This window comes from Bubalus bubalis, chromosome 14 (genome assembly GCF_019923935.1).
Source record: "Bubalus bubalis isolate 160015118507 breed Murrah chromosome 14, NDDB_SH_1, whole genome shotgun sequence".
In the NCBI taxonomy this organism is placed as follows: Eukaryota; Metazoa; Chordata; class Mammalia; order Artiodactyla; family Bovidae; genus Bubalus; species Bubalus bubalis.
Window position 1 is genome coordinate 82,044,380 of NC_059170.1, and position 13,227 is coordinate 82,057,606.

The window sequence follows — 13,227 nt, forward strand, 5'->3', positions numbered from 1 at the left end:
AATTTGCCTGCCAAGGCAGGAGGCACAAGAGACGTGGATTTGATCCCTGGATCAGAAAGATCCCCTGGAATATGAAATGGCAACCCACTCCAGTATTCTTGCCTGGAAAATTCCATGGGCAGAAATGTGCAAAGAGTTGGACATGACTGAGCACACACACACACACACACGTAGAGTAGTTGACATCTTTGGACAAAAATGAAAATGAAGCAAAACTGTGTGGGAATAACAACGTTTTCCAAGAGAGATTTTTTAGAAATATAAAAATTGGCTAGTGAAATATCAATCTTAAGCTAAGTATATCATACCAGTGTACAAAGCAATGACAAATTGGAATTCAGAAAACATGGATTGAAAATGTATGTATTTGAATATATCACTGGGTACTCATTATTGTTAAGGCATTTCTGAAATTTCAGTTGAACTTTGATCTCTTGTTCCAAACATTTGCAGTTCATGGGGTTGCAAGGAGTCGAACACACCTTAGCAACTGAACAAAAACATAAATATTTTTAAACATAAATTTTTTAACATAAATTTTAAACATAAAACATAAATATTCATGAACATAAGAATATTAAATATTCTTAGCCACCCTCTCAAGTTGATTATGCATTAGTAAGGTGGATACATTTTAACATAATTTTAGACATTGCAATGCTCTCTATTTAGGATTGATTTTATTTTTTAAAGGCTTAAATGTTTGGAGCAAGAGATCCAGGTTTGACTGAAATTTCAGAAACACCTTAACAATAATGATTCCCCAGTTATATATTCAAATACATACATTTTCAATCCTTGTTGTCTGAAACAGTATTAAATTGTATATTTATATAAAAATATAAAAATTAACAGCATGCCTCAGTAATTATTAATTCTTGGATTTTCCTCACAGTTAGAGAATCTATATTCCCAAGTCAAAAAACTTTGAATTAGCAACATTAAATAAAAGTTCTGTCCAACAAGTATGAAAGGATAAGAGCAGACACAACCACAAAAATGTATTAATATTTTAAATTAGCCACAAGAAACCTTTAAGAAGTAGACTGATGAATGGACTATTCAAAGAAACAAAAGTGACACTTGATCTTTGCAGGTGCTTAATAGCAGAGCCTGTTAAAGAAGGTATTTTAGAAGGTGTTTAGAAGAAGGTATCTTCTTCTGTTAAAGAAGAACAGGTATTCCTGTTCTTCCATCTATTTATGTAGATGGAAGAACAGGAAAACTGAAAAGCACACTTTTCACAAACAGAACAATAGTCAATGACAAATCAAAATTAATGGAATGATCTAAAACTGAGGTTTTGGCTGAGAGTATTTGATTTATATATATTTAGTTTAAATATATATATTTAAAGTTAATATTCATGAAACAATTGATTTTTACCAAATAAACATAAGGTAATTTTAAAGTGGAGCCCCAATAAACTATTATGGGGAAAAAATTATTTTCTTTCTGGTTTTTTTGTTTGTTTGTTTTGGCTTAAGAGAATATTTTGTTAGATTAAATACCAGGGTGATTTTGGTACAAGACATCCTCTGCTGGACAGAGCCTGACATTACAATATTACATCATCTGTTTAGAGCTACAGAGGCTTAGCTAACTTCTCTTTTCTTTCCTGGGAGGTAGGGGGTGAGGGGGTGGAGGGGGAAGGTGTGCTTTAAAAATATCTATGCCTGAGCTGCATCCAAGACTAACTAAAATCAAACTTCAGGATCTGAGTTTCATGTATTTGCAGTTTTTAAAGCTGACCAATATTGGGGAAGGAAATGGCAATCCACTCCAGTGTTCTTGCCTGGTGAATCCCAGGGACAGAGGAGCCTTGTGGGCTTCGGTCTATGGGGTCATAGAGTCAGACACGACTGAAGCAACTTAGCAGCAGCAGCAGCAGCAGCAGTGATGATAAATGCTTACTGAATATTGCTGTCAAGATTTTTGTCCATCATTGAGAAAGTTACATGACTTTCATGTGCAAGAACTGGTCTGAGACTGTGTGAGAGGGATATATGAACTAGGGAGGTTTTATTCTAATTAAATGGAAAGAAAATGAAGTTACTGTGTATGGTTATTTGGTTCAGTTTACCTTGGGCTTTTCATCCAGGATCTGCTGGCGGATTTCTTTGTGTTTCTCTACGAGTTTTTCTTGCCGTTTACTTTGTGCCTCTTCTAACTGTAAGACAGTTACAGAGAAAGTCATTTTCATCTAAACATTCAAGTGAATGTTTTCAGATCTCTGGCATGCATTTAACTATTTCACATCCTGGTCAAGAACTGTCCTTATAGGAGACATGTAAGTGTTGAAGCTGGGTGATGGGCACACAGGGGTGGCAGTGATATGACCATTGGATATACCATTTTCACAGCTTTGTTAATGTCTGAAAATCTCCATAATACCAATTAAAATTAATTAAAAACCTTCAGAAGTTGTCCTCTACCATTGGTGACAACTAAAGTTTCTCTGGGGCTTCCCTGCTGGCTCAGTGGTAGAGAATCTGCCTGCCAAGGCAGGAGACGTGGGTCTGATCCCTGATGTGGGAAGATGCTCTGGAGAAGGAAATGGTAACCCGTTACAGTATCTTTGCATGGGAAATCCCATGGACAGAGGAGCCTGGCGGGCTATAGCTCATGGGGTCGCAAAAGAGTCAGACACGACTTAGCAACTTAACAACAGCAGCAACAAAAAGTTCTTTTCAGGGAGGTCCCCTTGACATCATGTTTCTAGGTTCCTGACTCTAGAAAAGATTCTTAACATCTATCTTTAGATGAACCTTTTTATACAGAGGTTTGCAATTAAACTTGCAGAAACACTGATTACACACTGGCTGCTCTGGGCAGTTGCTCGGCTGGGTGCTGGTGATAAAGAATTACTGTGAAGCGTGGCATTTCCCTCCAGAGACTCACACAGTACTCATCAAACATGGTTTGCAAAAGAGAGAGGGATTCATGAACATGACATACCCTCTTGATGTACTGCACCACCTCCTGGATGTATGACCGGATCATCTCTGTCTTTTCCCTGAAAGTGAGTGACAAAGAAATCATTACATGAACTCATCCATCATCGGCAAACATGGGAACCGCAGGTTTCCAGATGAAAGTTTACGGAACTCTCAACTTTCTTCTTACTGCTGCAAGGAAGATACAACTTGTCAGCTCTGACAGAGGTCAGGTTCTACCCAAGGCACAAGCTCTATTTTCACTAAATGGCAGGAAGGCTGTCTGACAATATCAGAAGAGAAGATAGAGCTTTTTCCTTAGGGCCTGTGGGCACCTCAGTGCTTCACTGAAAACCCTTACAAAGTGGGTCTTTGGTAGGTTAATTTGAGGAGAAATTTCGCAGATAGGTCTTTGTACGGTTGAGCCGCTGTTATTCTGTATAGGACAATCCCCGAGTAAAAGGTGGGAGAAAGGGTTCTTTCTACTTACTCCTCCATCTGGCTTTTGTCTTTGGATTTTGCTTCTGTTATCTTCTCCTGCCTCTTTTTATCCATTTTCTTCTTTAATTCCTTCTTCTCTCTGAAGGCAAAATGGAAGCAAAAGGGAAAAATGCTCAATCCAACTGCAATTTGTACTTAATACATTTACATGTACAAATCCATTGTAAGAGAATGGAGGCTTACTTCTCACAGATTTCTTTGAGCTTCTTTAACTGATTATTCTGACATTCTTCAGCAACATCAGTCAATTTTTGAATAAGCTGTGGGGGAGGGGAGAAAAAAAACACGCCAGGTGGCTATTTTACATGATCACAAGCAAAGCACCCTTTCCCTCCCCCACCCCACATCAAACAGTATCTGAGGTTAGAAAAATCTGTGATTTTTCTTGATGTTTCTGTGCTATGTGTGCTAAGTCACTTCAGATGTTTCTGACTCTTTGAGACCCTGTGGACAGCAGCTCACCCAGCTCTTCTGTTCATGGGGTTCTCCAGGCAAGAATATGAGTGGGTTGCCATTTGCTTCTCCAGGTTAGCAAGAGTAACATCGTCAGACATTTTACAACACATAGGTAATAAGGAAATAATTGTAGACTATACACTATCTAGGTTTTAATACGTAATTCTTACTATTTCTTCTAATTAAGCAGGATTTCTTAGATGATTGGGCTTGCTTTTGCCAAGTGCGATGGCAGCTAACTGTGGCCGCAGGGACCGTTCCCTCTATGACTCACTAAACTATGACTGTGGCCATAGAGCCCACTTCCTGAACCTACATTTTCTTGGTTATAAATGAGATAGTCAATGCCTTTCTATCTTGGGGGTACTATGAAGTTTAAAATAAAAATGAGTGTGATACAAATGTAAGTTTGCCGAGGTCCAGCCCCGGCTGATTCAGGGAGTTCGAAGGGGAGACCGCGTCGGTGATTAATTTAAATATTCATCAAAGATATAAAGAGTAATAGAATGAGGATAGCTCAGTAGGAAAATTCAGTGGAGAAAAGAGGCTGAGTAGCTTGGTTTACGCGGAAAATCAATATAACCTGTGACATCAGGTTAGCTCTGACCACGGAGGCTGCAGGCACCCTCTCGAACAGCGGAAGGTGCCCCACCTTAGGCATCTTCTCGAGTGGGTCTTAGAAGCCCAGGCAAATTAATGGTTGCAGAGGACCTCCACGTTCCATATGGAGACTCAGCCGGAATGTGAAAAGAAAGAATGACATGGGGAGACCAAGCTTCGGTGAGCAAGGCCCGTAGCTTTATTTTCAACAGGGGCTTTTATACCCTAAGTTGCACATAGAGGATAATAGGAGATGTGAAATCATGCAAAGTCATCAGTCTTTGATCCTTATAGAAACCAGGGTTTCTTTCCTGCGAACTTATCTTATACAAATGGTTTAGGTGATTTACATCATCTTCTGGCCAGAAGGCTTATTAACGTTTTATGACTCTTGACAAAGGTTTGTCAACAGTAAGACTTATTTTCTCTAACAGTAATTATTTTAAGGTTTGGCGCCATCCTCCGAAGGTGTTAGATAAAGTTGCATTCCTATAGGGCAGAGGTGCAGTGGGTTTACAACAAAGGAAAGAATTTATTACCTTAAGGGTCTAAAGTTGCTAACACCAAGGCCACTACTTATTTTTTCTACATACCAGGTATATTAATTAATACACATTCAAGGATACTTGGCAGCAAGCATTGGCTCATCAATGAAATCCTTTACTAGTTTTATTCTGACAGTTTCTAACTCTCTGAGAGGCTCTAAGCTATTTGAATATCTTCCCGTGCTTCCCATGCCTCTCAAGGCTGGGAGACTGTAAACAATCGTATGCATAGCTGTAGGAGTCCATGTAAACTTGTCAGGCGAGTTAGAGAGCTATCTGAGGGGTTTGGATTTAAACACTCCTAATGCCCAGGAACTTTATTAACTGGAGCTGTAAGTTAACTCTTTATCAGAGAGAGAGCGAGATGGTGGTGGGGGACAGCCCCCAGTAAAGTCAGAGGTGAGAGCACAAAGCAGTAAAGTAGGCAGACTCTGGTTTTTGGGGGTAGATGCTCGAGAATATCCAGGGGGACTCCTGAGGCTCAATCCCGCCTTTGCGTATGTCGAGCCTCCTTCCTCATGACCTTTGCCACGGGTGGAGGTCCTCATGCCAGCTCCCGGCATAAGTTATAATCAACTGTGATTTATAATTCTTGGTTTCCAGTTATTATTCATTGCTTAATCACTTCAAGGATGATATGAGTTACCCATCTTGGAAACTGATGTTTTGCATCCTGTGTGGGCAACTTCCAAAGGGCACTGGAAATTCTCTTCTGTGCTACCATTTTGAATTTTGAATACATTGCTCTGATAGCAAGTATTTTGTCTTGCATTTATTTGCTTACCAGACTAAGCTTCAAGAGGGCAGTGGCTATGTTTTCAAATCCCCAGCTCTCCACAATTTCTAGCTTTCAGTAGGTGCTCAATAAAAGCTTGTCAATTATGGGAGAGTAACTGTGCCTTCCAAGCACTGCTCTTTCTTTATTCTACATGAAGAACCTATGGAACCTTCTGCCATTGCTTAGGCAGCAGTAGCACCTGGACTTAAGCCTTCTTACTGGTGCACCAAATAGATGGTGTGGACTTCCTGTTGAACATTCACCCTGTTCCCCAGAGATGGAGACTCTCATATACAGCTGCCACTTATATATATATATATATGGTAGCTACAACAGTAAAGGCAATATAATCATAACACTAGCAAACTTTCATTGATAATTTACACATGCCAGGCACAGTTTGATAAGTTTTAAATGTACTAACTTATAATATTTAACTTATTCAGTCCTAAGAGTTGTCCTATGAGGTCATATTGACACATGAGACTCAAATTTGGGGCTCAGGGCCACAGAGAGGTACTTGGCAGAACTGGGTATGTGTGTGTGCATGCATGCTAAGTCGCTTCAGTTGTGTCCAACTCTTTGAGACCTTATAGACTGTAGCCCATCAGGCTCCTCTGTCCATGGGATTCTCCAGGCAAGAATACTCGAGTGGGTTGCTAGGCCTTCCTTCGGGGGATATTCCAGACCAAGGGATCAAACCTGTGCCTCATTATTTCTCCTAGCAGGTAGGTTCTTTACCACCAGAACAACCACCTGGGAAGACCAGAACTTGGTACAAACCCAGATAAATTAGGCTCCCAAGCTTGTGGTTGTCACCACTTTCCCAAGCCACCTTTTTGTTATGATTTTAGAAATTGTTTTTAATAACCTCTTCTTATCTGAAGGAATAAAAGAAGCTGAGGGAGAAATTCTTTTACAGAATTGCCATAAAGAATCCACATTAACTTGACATTAACATGAAATTCAATGCACTCATCCGTGAGGCAGATTAAATCTGAACAAATATTAACTGGAGCTTGGGGCAGCAGAAAACCTATTTGATCATTCAAAAGACAGTACCTGATCATGACTGTCACAATTAAAGAAATCAAGAAATATTACATCCTGCTAATGCTATTTATCAAATGAGTTAGATGTAAAATCCCACTGTGCAGACTCTTGCCATTTCCTTGAGGATTCTCACAGCACCTCTATTCTAACTGAGAGGTACCCACAGGGCTTTCCCCTCGACAGGGGACCTTCCTCCTCCCCAGTTCAGCCCAAGGAATTACAGAGGGTAATCCAGGGATCCCCAACCTTGGTGGCAACAGCAGAATCTCTTGTGAGCAACTGCTTGAAAACACAGCTTTCAGGGCCTGTTCCTAGGCCTATTGCCACTACATGTTTAGGGACAGGGCCGGGGAATCAGTGTGTTCAAAGTCTCCTTCATTGATTCTGGATTCTTTGCCAGATATAGGGGGTCTCGGTGGTCTCTCATTTTATAGCCCCTGCTAAGTCTCTCAGCAGTGCTTCTGAATTCAGTGATATCCATGCTTCTGTTGCCATGTTCTCATCTCCAACGTTCAGCCTTGTCAAGGATCATTTCTTGATTTTGCCAGCTCCTGCTCACATTTACAGCTCCCTCCCACCCTCTTTCTCAGCAACATCAACATCCAGGCAGTTAAGCCACTGAGCCTGAGATCACTGAGCCCTTCAGCTCACTCAGTTCTGAGGTTGACTTCCATCTGTGTTCAGCGCCCCCACAGCTGCCAACACCAACCTCCCTCCCGTGCGCTGCACACCCTGGCCTTCCTCCTTGCTCCTCCCTTGGACCATCTGCGCTTGCTGCTTATTCTTTTCAGAGCTAGTTCCCACCTCCTGTGCTCCCAGAACACACACATTCATCTAAACTATTCAAATCAGCCACCATTCAGCAAATATTTGTCAAATGCTTACTTAATACCTGGCATTATTCTAGAAATTCTGAGCTATGCATTGGCTTTATAGATCCTGCTACTTGAAGTGTGGGACAGGATTCATCAGCATTGGCATTGCCAGGGAATGCAACAAAAAATGCAAGTTCTCAGCCCCTACCACTTTATATTAAATAAAGATCTGCATTTTAATAACATTCCCAGGAGATTCATGTGCACGTTATTGAAGAAGACGGAAACAGTGTAGAAACTGTTATGGACTGAATGTTGTGTCCCTCCCAAATATCAATAAATATATTGAAATCCTGACCCTCAATGTAAGAGGTGGGAACTTTGGGTGATTAGGAGCCTTCATGAATGGATTAGTACCCATAATTATAAAGCACCCCAAGAGCTCCCATACCCTTTCCACCACATAAGGACACAGAATAAAGCTCTCTATGAACCAGGAACTGGGCTCTCTCCAAACACTAAATCTACTGGCATCTTAATGTTGTACTTCTCAGCCTTCAGAACTGTGAAAAATAAATGTGCGTTGTTTAAGCCACCCAGGCTCTAAGGCACCCTTTCAAATTCCCTCTTCTCTGTCTCAAAAGAGCTGTGAAACTTTATCTTCATTGTCTTCATTACCCCAAACTCAGCTAGCTTCCTCAACCTCTGAGGCAGGGATAATGCTTTTTTCCTTGGTGGTCGTGAAAGCTGGAGACGGACATGCGATTCCACATGCACCACGTCACAGGTTCTTGGCCTGGTTTCCTTACCCCACCTTCCCTGAAAAAGGGGCTCCCCTCGCATTGCTTCCCATCTTCCCCCTCCTGCAGGAAGACCACCATTTCACTTTCTTCTCTCAAACTTTCTTCATATTGGACACATTCTTTCCTTTTGCCTAAAAACACATCTCTATTTTCTTATCCTCCAGAGCACTGAACTTTTGTTCCATCTTTGACTTTCCTTTTCTTTCTGTGCCTAAAATGGAAGACTGGCGGCTGCTTCCACAACTGTAATGCCCCACCCCACACCCTCCAACCCCACCATCTCGCTTCCACTCCAACCATTGGCATTTACCTGATTTCGCTTTAAGATTAGAAAAACTCTTTTGTTATTGAACTCATTGGCCAAGTCTCAGTAGTGAACTTTTTATTATTCTAGAGATCCACAAGTTTTTTTTAGTTCACAGTACCCTTAAGATCTCAATAATTTTTTCATGGCACCCCTGAGCCAAAAAAGAAGGAACAGTTCCATTTATCAAAAGATTAGGTTTCAATAACTTAATAGAAGTGCTTTGAACAGATTCCAATAGATGCTGCTGTTTCTTTCGAAAATGCAAACATCTCACAAGGCCCTTGTGAGTTCAACACGGTATCTCATGGTGCCACAGCACACGGTTTGGGAATCACGACTTTATCTTCTTGGTAGTATGTCAGCTGCCAACCACTCTCATAAGAAACTCTCTTCTCTTCCTTTACAGGATCTTTAACATTTCCCACATCAGTCTTCTCTGACTTTTAACTGCTTCAGTATATTTTTATGTCAATGGCCTTTGAGCATCTCTAGCTGAGGACAGCTCCCCAGCATCTCAACATCTCTCATAGAAGACGAGTCATCGTATTTTCCCATTAGGTATCATCACTCAGTTTAAAAAGTGTACATTACATTTGACTGGCCCCTTGAGTGATTACCCCATCTAGTGAGTCATGGGAATTTGTTCATTTATCTCATCATGAAGTATCTCTTAACTTTGTGTTCACAATACTCTATGCAGATTCTCATTAATCCTATCTGGACTTGGCAAGCATTCCCTCCTTGCCTTCAGTCTCTTCTGAATTTTTCTACTCCATACCAAATTGCATTTTTCGTATGTCCCAGAGTCTTAACTGGCTATCTATCCTCAAATATGTTATCTGTTGTTGTTGTTCAGTTGCTTAGTAGCATCTGACTCTTTGTGATCCCATGGACTGCAGCAGGCCAGCCTTCCCTGTCCTTTACCATCTTCCAGAGCTTGCTCAAACTCATATCCATTTTTGGATGGATGCCATCAAACCACCTCATCCTCTGTAATCCCCTTCTTCTCCTGCTTCAATCTTTCCCAGCATCAGGGTCTTTTTAAGGACTCAGCTCTTTGCATAAGGTGGCCAGAGTATTGGAACTTCAGCTTCAGCATCAGTCTTTCCAATGAATATTCAGGATTGATTTTTTTTTAGGATTTACAAGTTTCATCTCTTTGCAGTTGAAGGGACTCTCAAGAGTCCTCTCCAACACCACAGTTCAAAGCAACAATTTTTCGGTGTTCAGCTTTATGGTCCAACTCTCATATCCATACATGACTACTGGAAAACACTGTTTCCATTGTTTCCACATGTATTTGCCATGAAGTGATGGGACCGGATGCTGTGATCTGTTTTTTGAATGTTGGGTTTTAAGCCAGCTGTTTCACTCTCCTCTTTCACCTTCATAAGAGGCTCTTTAGTTCCTCTTCACTTTCTGCCATAAGGGTGGTGTCATCTGTATATCTGGAGTTACTGATATTTCTCCCAGCAATCTTGATTCCAGTTTGTGTTTCATATGGCTCGGCATTTCACATGATGTATTCTGCATAGGAAGCATCACTACAAACAAAGCTAGTGGAGGTGATGGGATTGCAGCTGACTTATTTCAAATCCTAAAAGATGATGCTGTGAAAGTGCTGCACTCAATATGCCAGCAAATTTGGAAAACTCAGCAATGGCCACAAGACTGGAAAAGGTCGGTTTTCATTCCAATCCCCAAAAAAGGCAATGCAAAGAATGTTCAAACTACCGCATAATTGCACTCATCTCACACACTAGTAAAGTAATACTCAAAATTCTCCAAGCCAGGCTTCAGCAATATGTGAACCATGAACTTCCAGATGTTCAAGCTAGTTTTGGAAAAGGCAGAGGGACCAGAGATCAAATTGCCAACATCTACTGGATCATTGAAAAAGCAACAGAGTTCCAGGAAAACATCTATTTCTGTTTTTTTGACTATGCCAAAGCCTTTGACTGTGTGGATCACAATAAACTGTGGAAAATTCTGAAGGAGATGGGAATACCAGACCACCTGACCTGCCTCTTGAGAACCCTATATGCAGGTCAGGAAGCAACAGTTAGAACTGGACATGGAACAACAGACTGGTTCCAAACAGGATAAGGAGTATGTCAAGGCTGTATATTGTCACTCTGGCTATTTAATTGATATGCAGAGTACAGCATGAGAAATGCTGGGCTGGAGGAAGCACAAACTGGAATCAAGATTGCCAGGAGAAATATCAAGAACCTCAGATATGCAGATGACACTATCCTTATGGCAGAAAGTAAAGAGAAACTAAAGAGCCTCTTGATGAAAGTGAAAGAGGAGAGGGAAAAAGTTGGCTTAAAGCTCAACATTCAGAAAACTAAGATCATGGCATCCGGTCCCATCACTTCATGGCAAATAGATGGGGAAACAGTGGCTGACTTTATTTTTTTGAGCTCCAATATCACTGCAGATGGTGATTGCAGCCATGAAATTAAAAGATGCTAACTCCTTAGAAGGAAAGTTATGACCAACATAAACAGCATATTCAAAAGCAGAGACATTACTTTGTCAACAAAGGTCCATCTAGTCAAGGTTATGGTTTTTCCAGTAGTCATGTATGGATGTGACAGTTGGATTATAAAGAAAGCTGTGCACCAAAGAATTGATGCTTTTGAACTCTGGTGTTGGAGAAGGCTCTTGAGAGTCCCTTGGACTGCAAGGAGATCCAATCAGTCCATCCTAAAAGAGATCGGTCCTGGGTGTTCAGTGGAAGGACTGATGTTGAAGCTGAAACTCCAATACTTTGGCCACCTTATGAGAAGAACTGACTCATTTGAAAAGACCCTGATGCTGGGAAAGATTGAGGACAGGCGTAGAAGGAGATGACAGAGGATGAGATGGTTGGGTGGCATCACTGACTCAATGGACATGGCTTTTGGTTGACTTCGGCCGTTGGTGATGGACAGAGAGGCCTGGCGTGCTGTGGTTCATGGGGTCGCAAAGAGTCAGACACAACTGAGTGACTGAATGGAACTGAACTGAACTGTTCCTGGGGTTCTCAAGGCAAGAATACTGAAGTGGTTTGCCATTCCCTTCTCCAGTAGACCGCATTTTGTCAGAACTCTCCACCATGACCCGTCTATCTTGGGTGGTCCCACAATGCATGGCTCATTGAATTTCATTGAGTTAGACAAGGCTGTGGTGCATGTGATCATATTGGTTAGTTTTCTGTGATTGTGGTTTTCAGTCTGTCTTTCCGAAAGAAAGGCAATGCCAAAGGTTGTTCAAACTACCGCACAACTGCACTCGTCTCACACACTAGAAAATTAATGCTCAAAATTCTCCAAGCCAGGCTTCAACAGTACATGAACTGTGAACTTCCAGATGTTCAAGCTGAATTTAGAAAAGGCAGAGGAACCAGAGATCAAATTGCCAACATCCACTGAATCATCAAAAAAGCAAGTGAGTTCCAGAAAAAACATCTATTTCAGCTTTATTGACTATGCCAAAGACTTTGACTGTGTGGATCACAACAAACTGAAAAACTCTTAAAAAGATGGGAACATCAGAACACCTGACTTGTCTGTTGAGAAATTTGTATGTAGGTCAGGAAGCAATAGTTAGAACTGGACATGGAACAACAGACTGGTTCCAAATAGGAAAAGAAGTATGTCAAGGCTGTATATTGTCATCCTGCTTATTTAACTTATATGCAGAGTACATCATGAGAAACACTGGGCTGGATGAAGCACAAGCTGGAATCAAGATTGCCGGGAGAAATATCAATAACCTCAGATATGCAGATGACACCACCCTTATGGCGGTGGTGAATGTGAATGTGAAGAAGAACTAAAGAGCCTCTTGAGGAAAGTGAAAGAGGAGAATGAAAAAGTTGGGTTAAAACTCAACATTCAGAAAACGAAGATCATGGCATCTGGTCCCATCACTTCATGGCAAATAGATGGGGAAACAGTGGAAACAATGACAGACTTTATTTTTGAGCTCCAAAATCACTGCAGATGGTGACTGCAGCCATGAAATTAAAAGACGCTTGGTCCTTGGAAAAAAACTTAGAACGAATCTAGACAGCATAGTTAAAAAGCAGAGACATTGCTTTGCCAGCAAAGCTCTGTCTAGTCAAAGCTATGGTTTTTCCAGTAGTCATGTATGGATGTAAGAGTTGGGCTACAAAGAAAGCTAAGCACTGAAGAATTGATGTTTTTGAGCTGTGGTGTTGGAGAAGACTCTTGAGAGTCCCTTGGACTACAAGGAGAGCCAACCAGTCAATACTAGAGGAAATCAGTCCTGCATATTCATTGGAAGGACTGATACTGAAGCTGAAACTCTAATATTTTGGCCACCTGATGCAAAGAACTGACTCATTTGAAAAGACCCTGATGCTGGGAAAGATTTTAGGCAGGAGGAAAAGGGGATGACAGAGAATGAAATGGTTGGATGGC

General features: G+C 41.2%; 1 protein-coding gene across 6 annotated transcripts in view; it reads right to left on the reverse strand.

Moving 5' to 3' along the window:
• PLCB1 (phospholipase C beta 1) overlaps positions 1–13,227 on the reverse strand; it is an 849,858-nt gene that overhangs the window by 100,298 nt on the left and 736,333 nt on the right. For 5 of the 6 annotated variants that reach the window (XM_025264704.3, XM_025264705.3, XM_044928314.2 and 2 more), the window contains exons 28-31: positions 3,621–3,697; positions 3,427–3,516; positions 2,959–3,016; positions 2,084–2,170 (exon numbers count right to left, since the gene is read on the reverse strand). In XM_025264704.3, the coding sequence (XP_025120489.1) occupies positions 2,084–2,170; positions 2,959–3,016; positions 3,427–3,516; positions 3,621–3,697 (312 nt within the window). Of the gene's footprint in view, positions 1–1,047; positions 1,114–2,083; positions 2,171–2,958; positions 3,017–3,426; positions 3,517–3,620; positions 3,698–13,227 lie in introns of those variants that run through there. The other variant, XM_044928315.2, reaches the window with a different exon arrangement.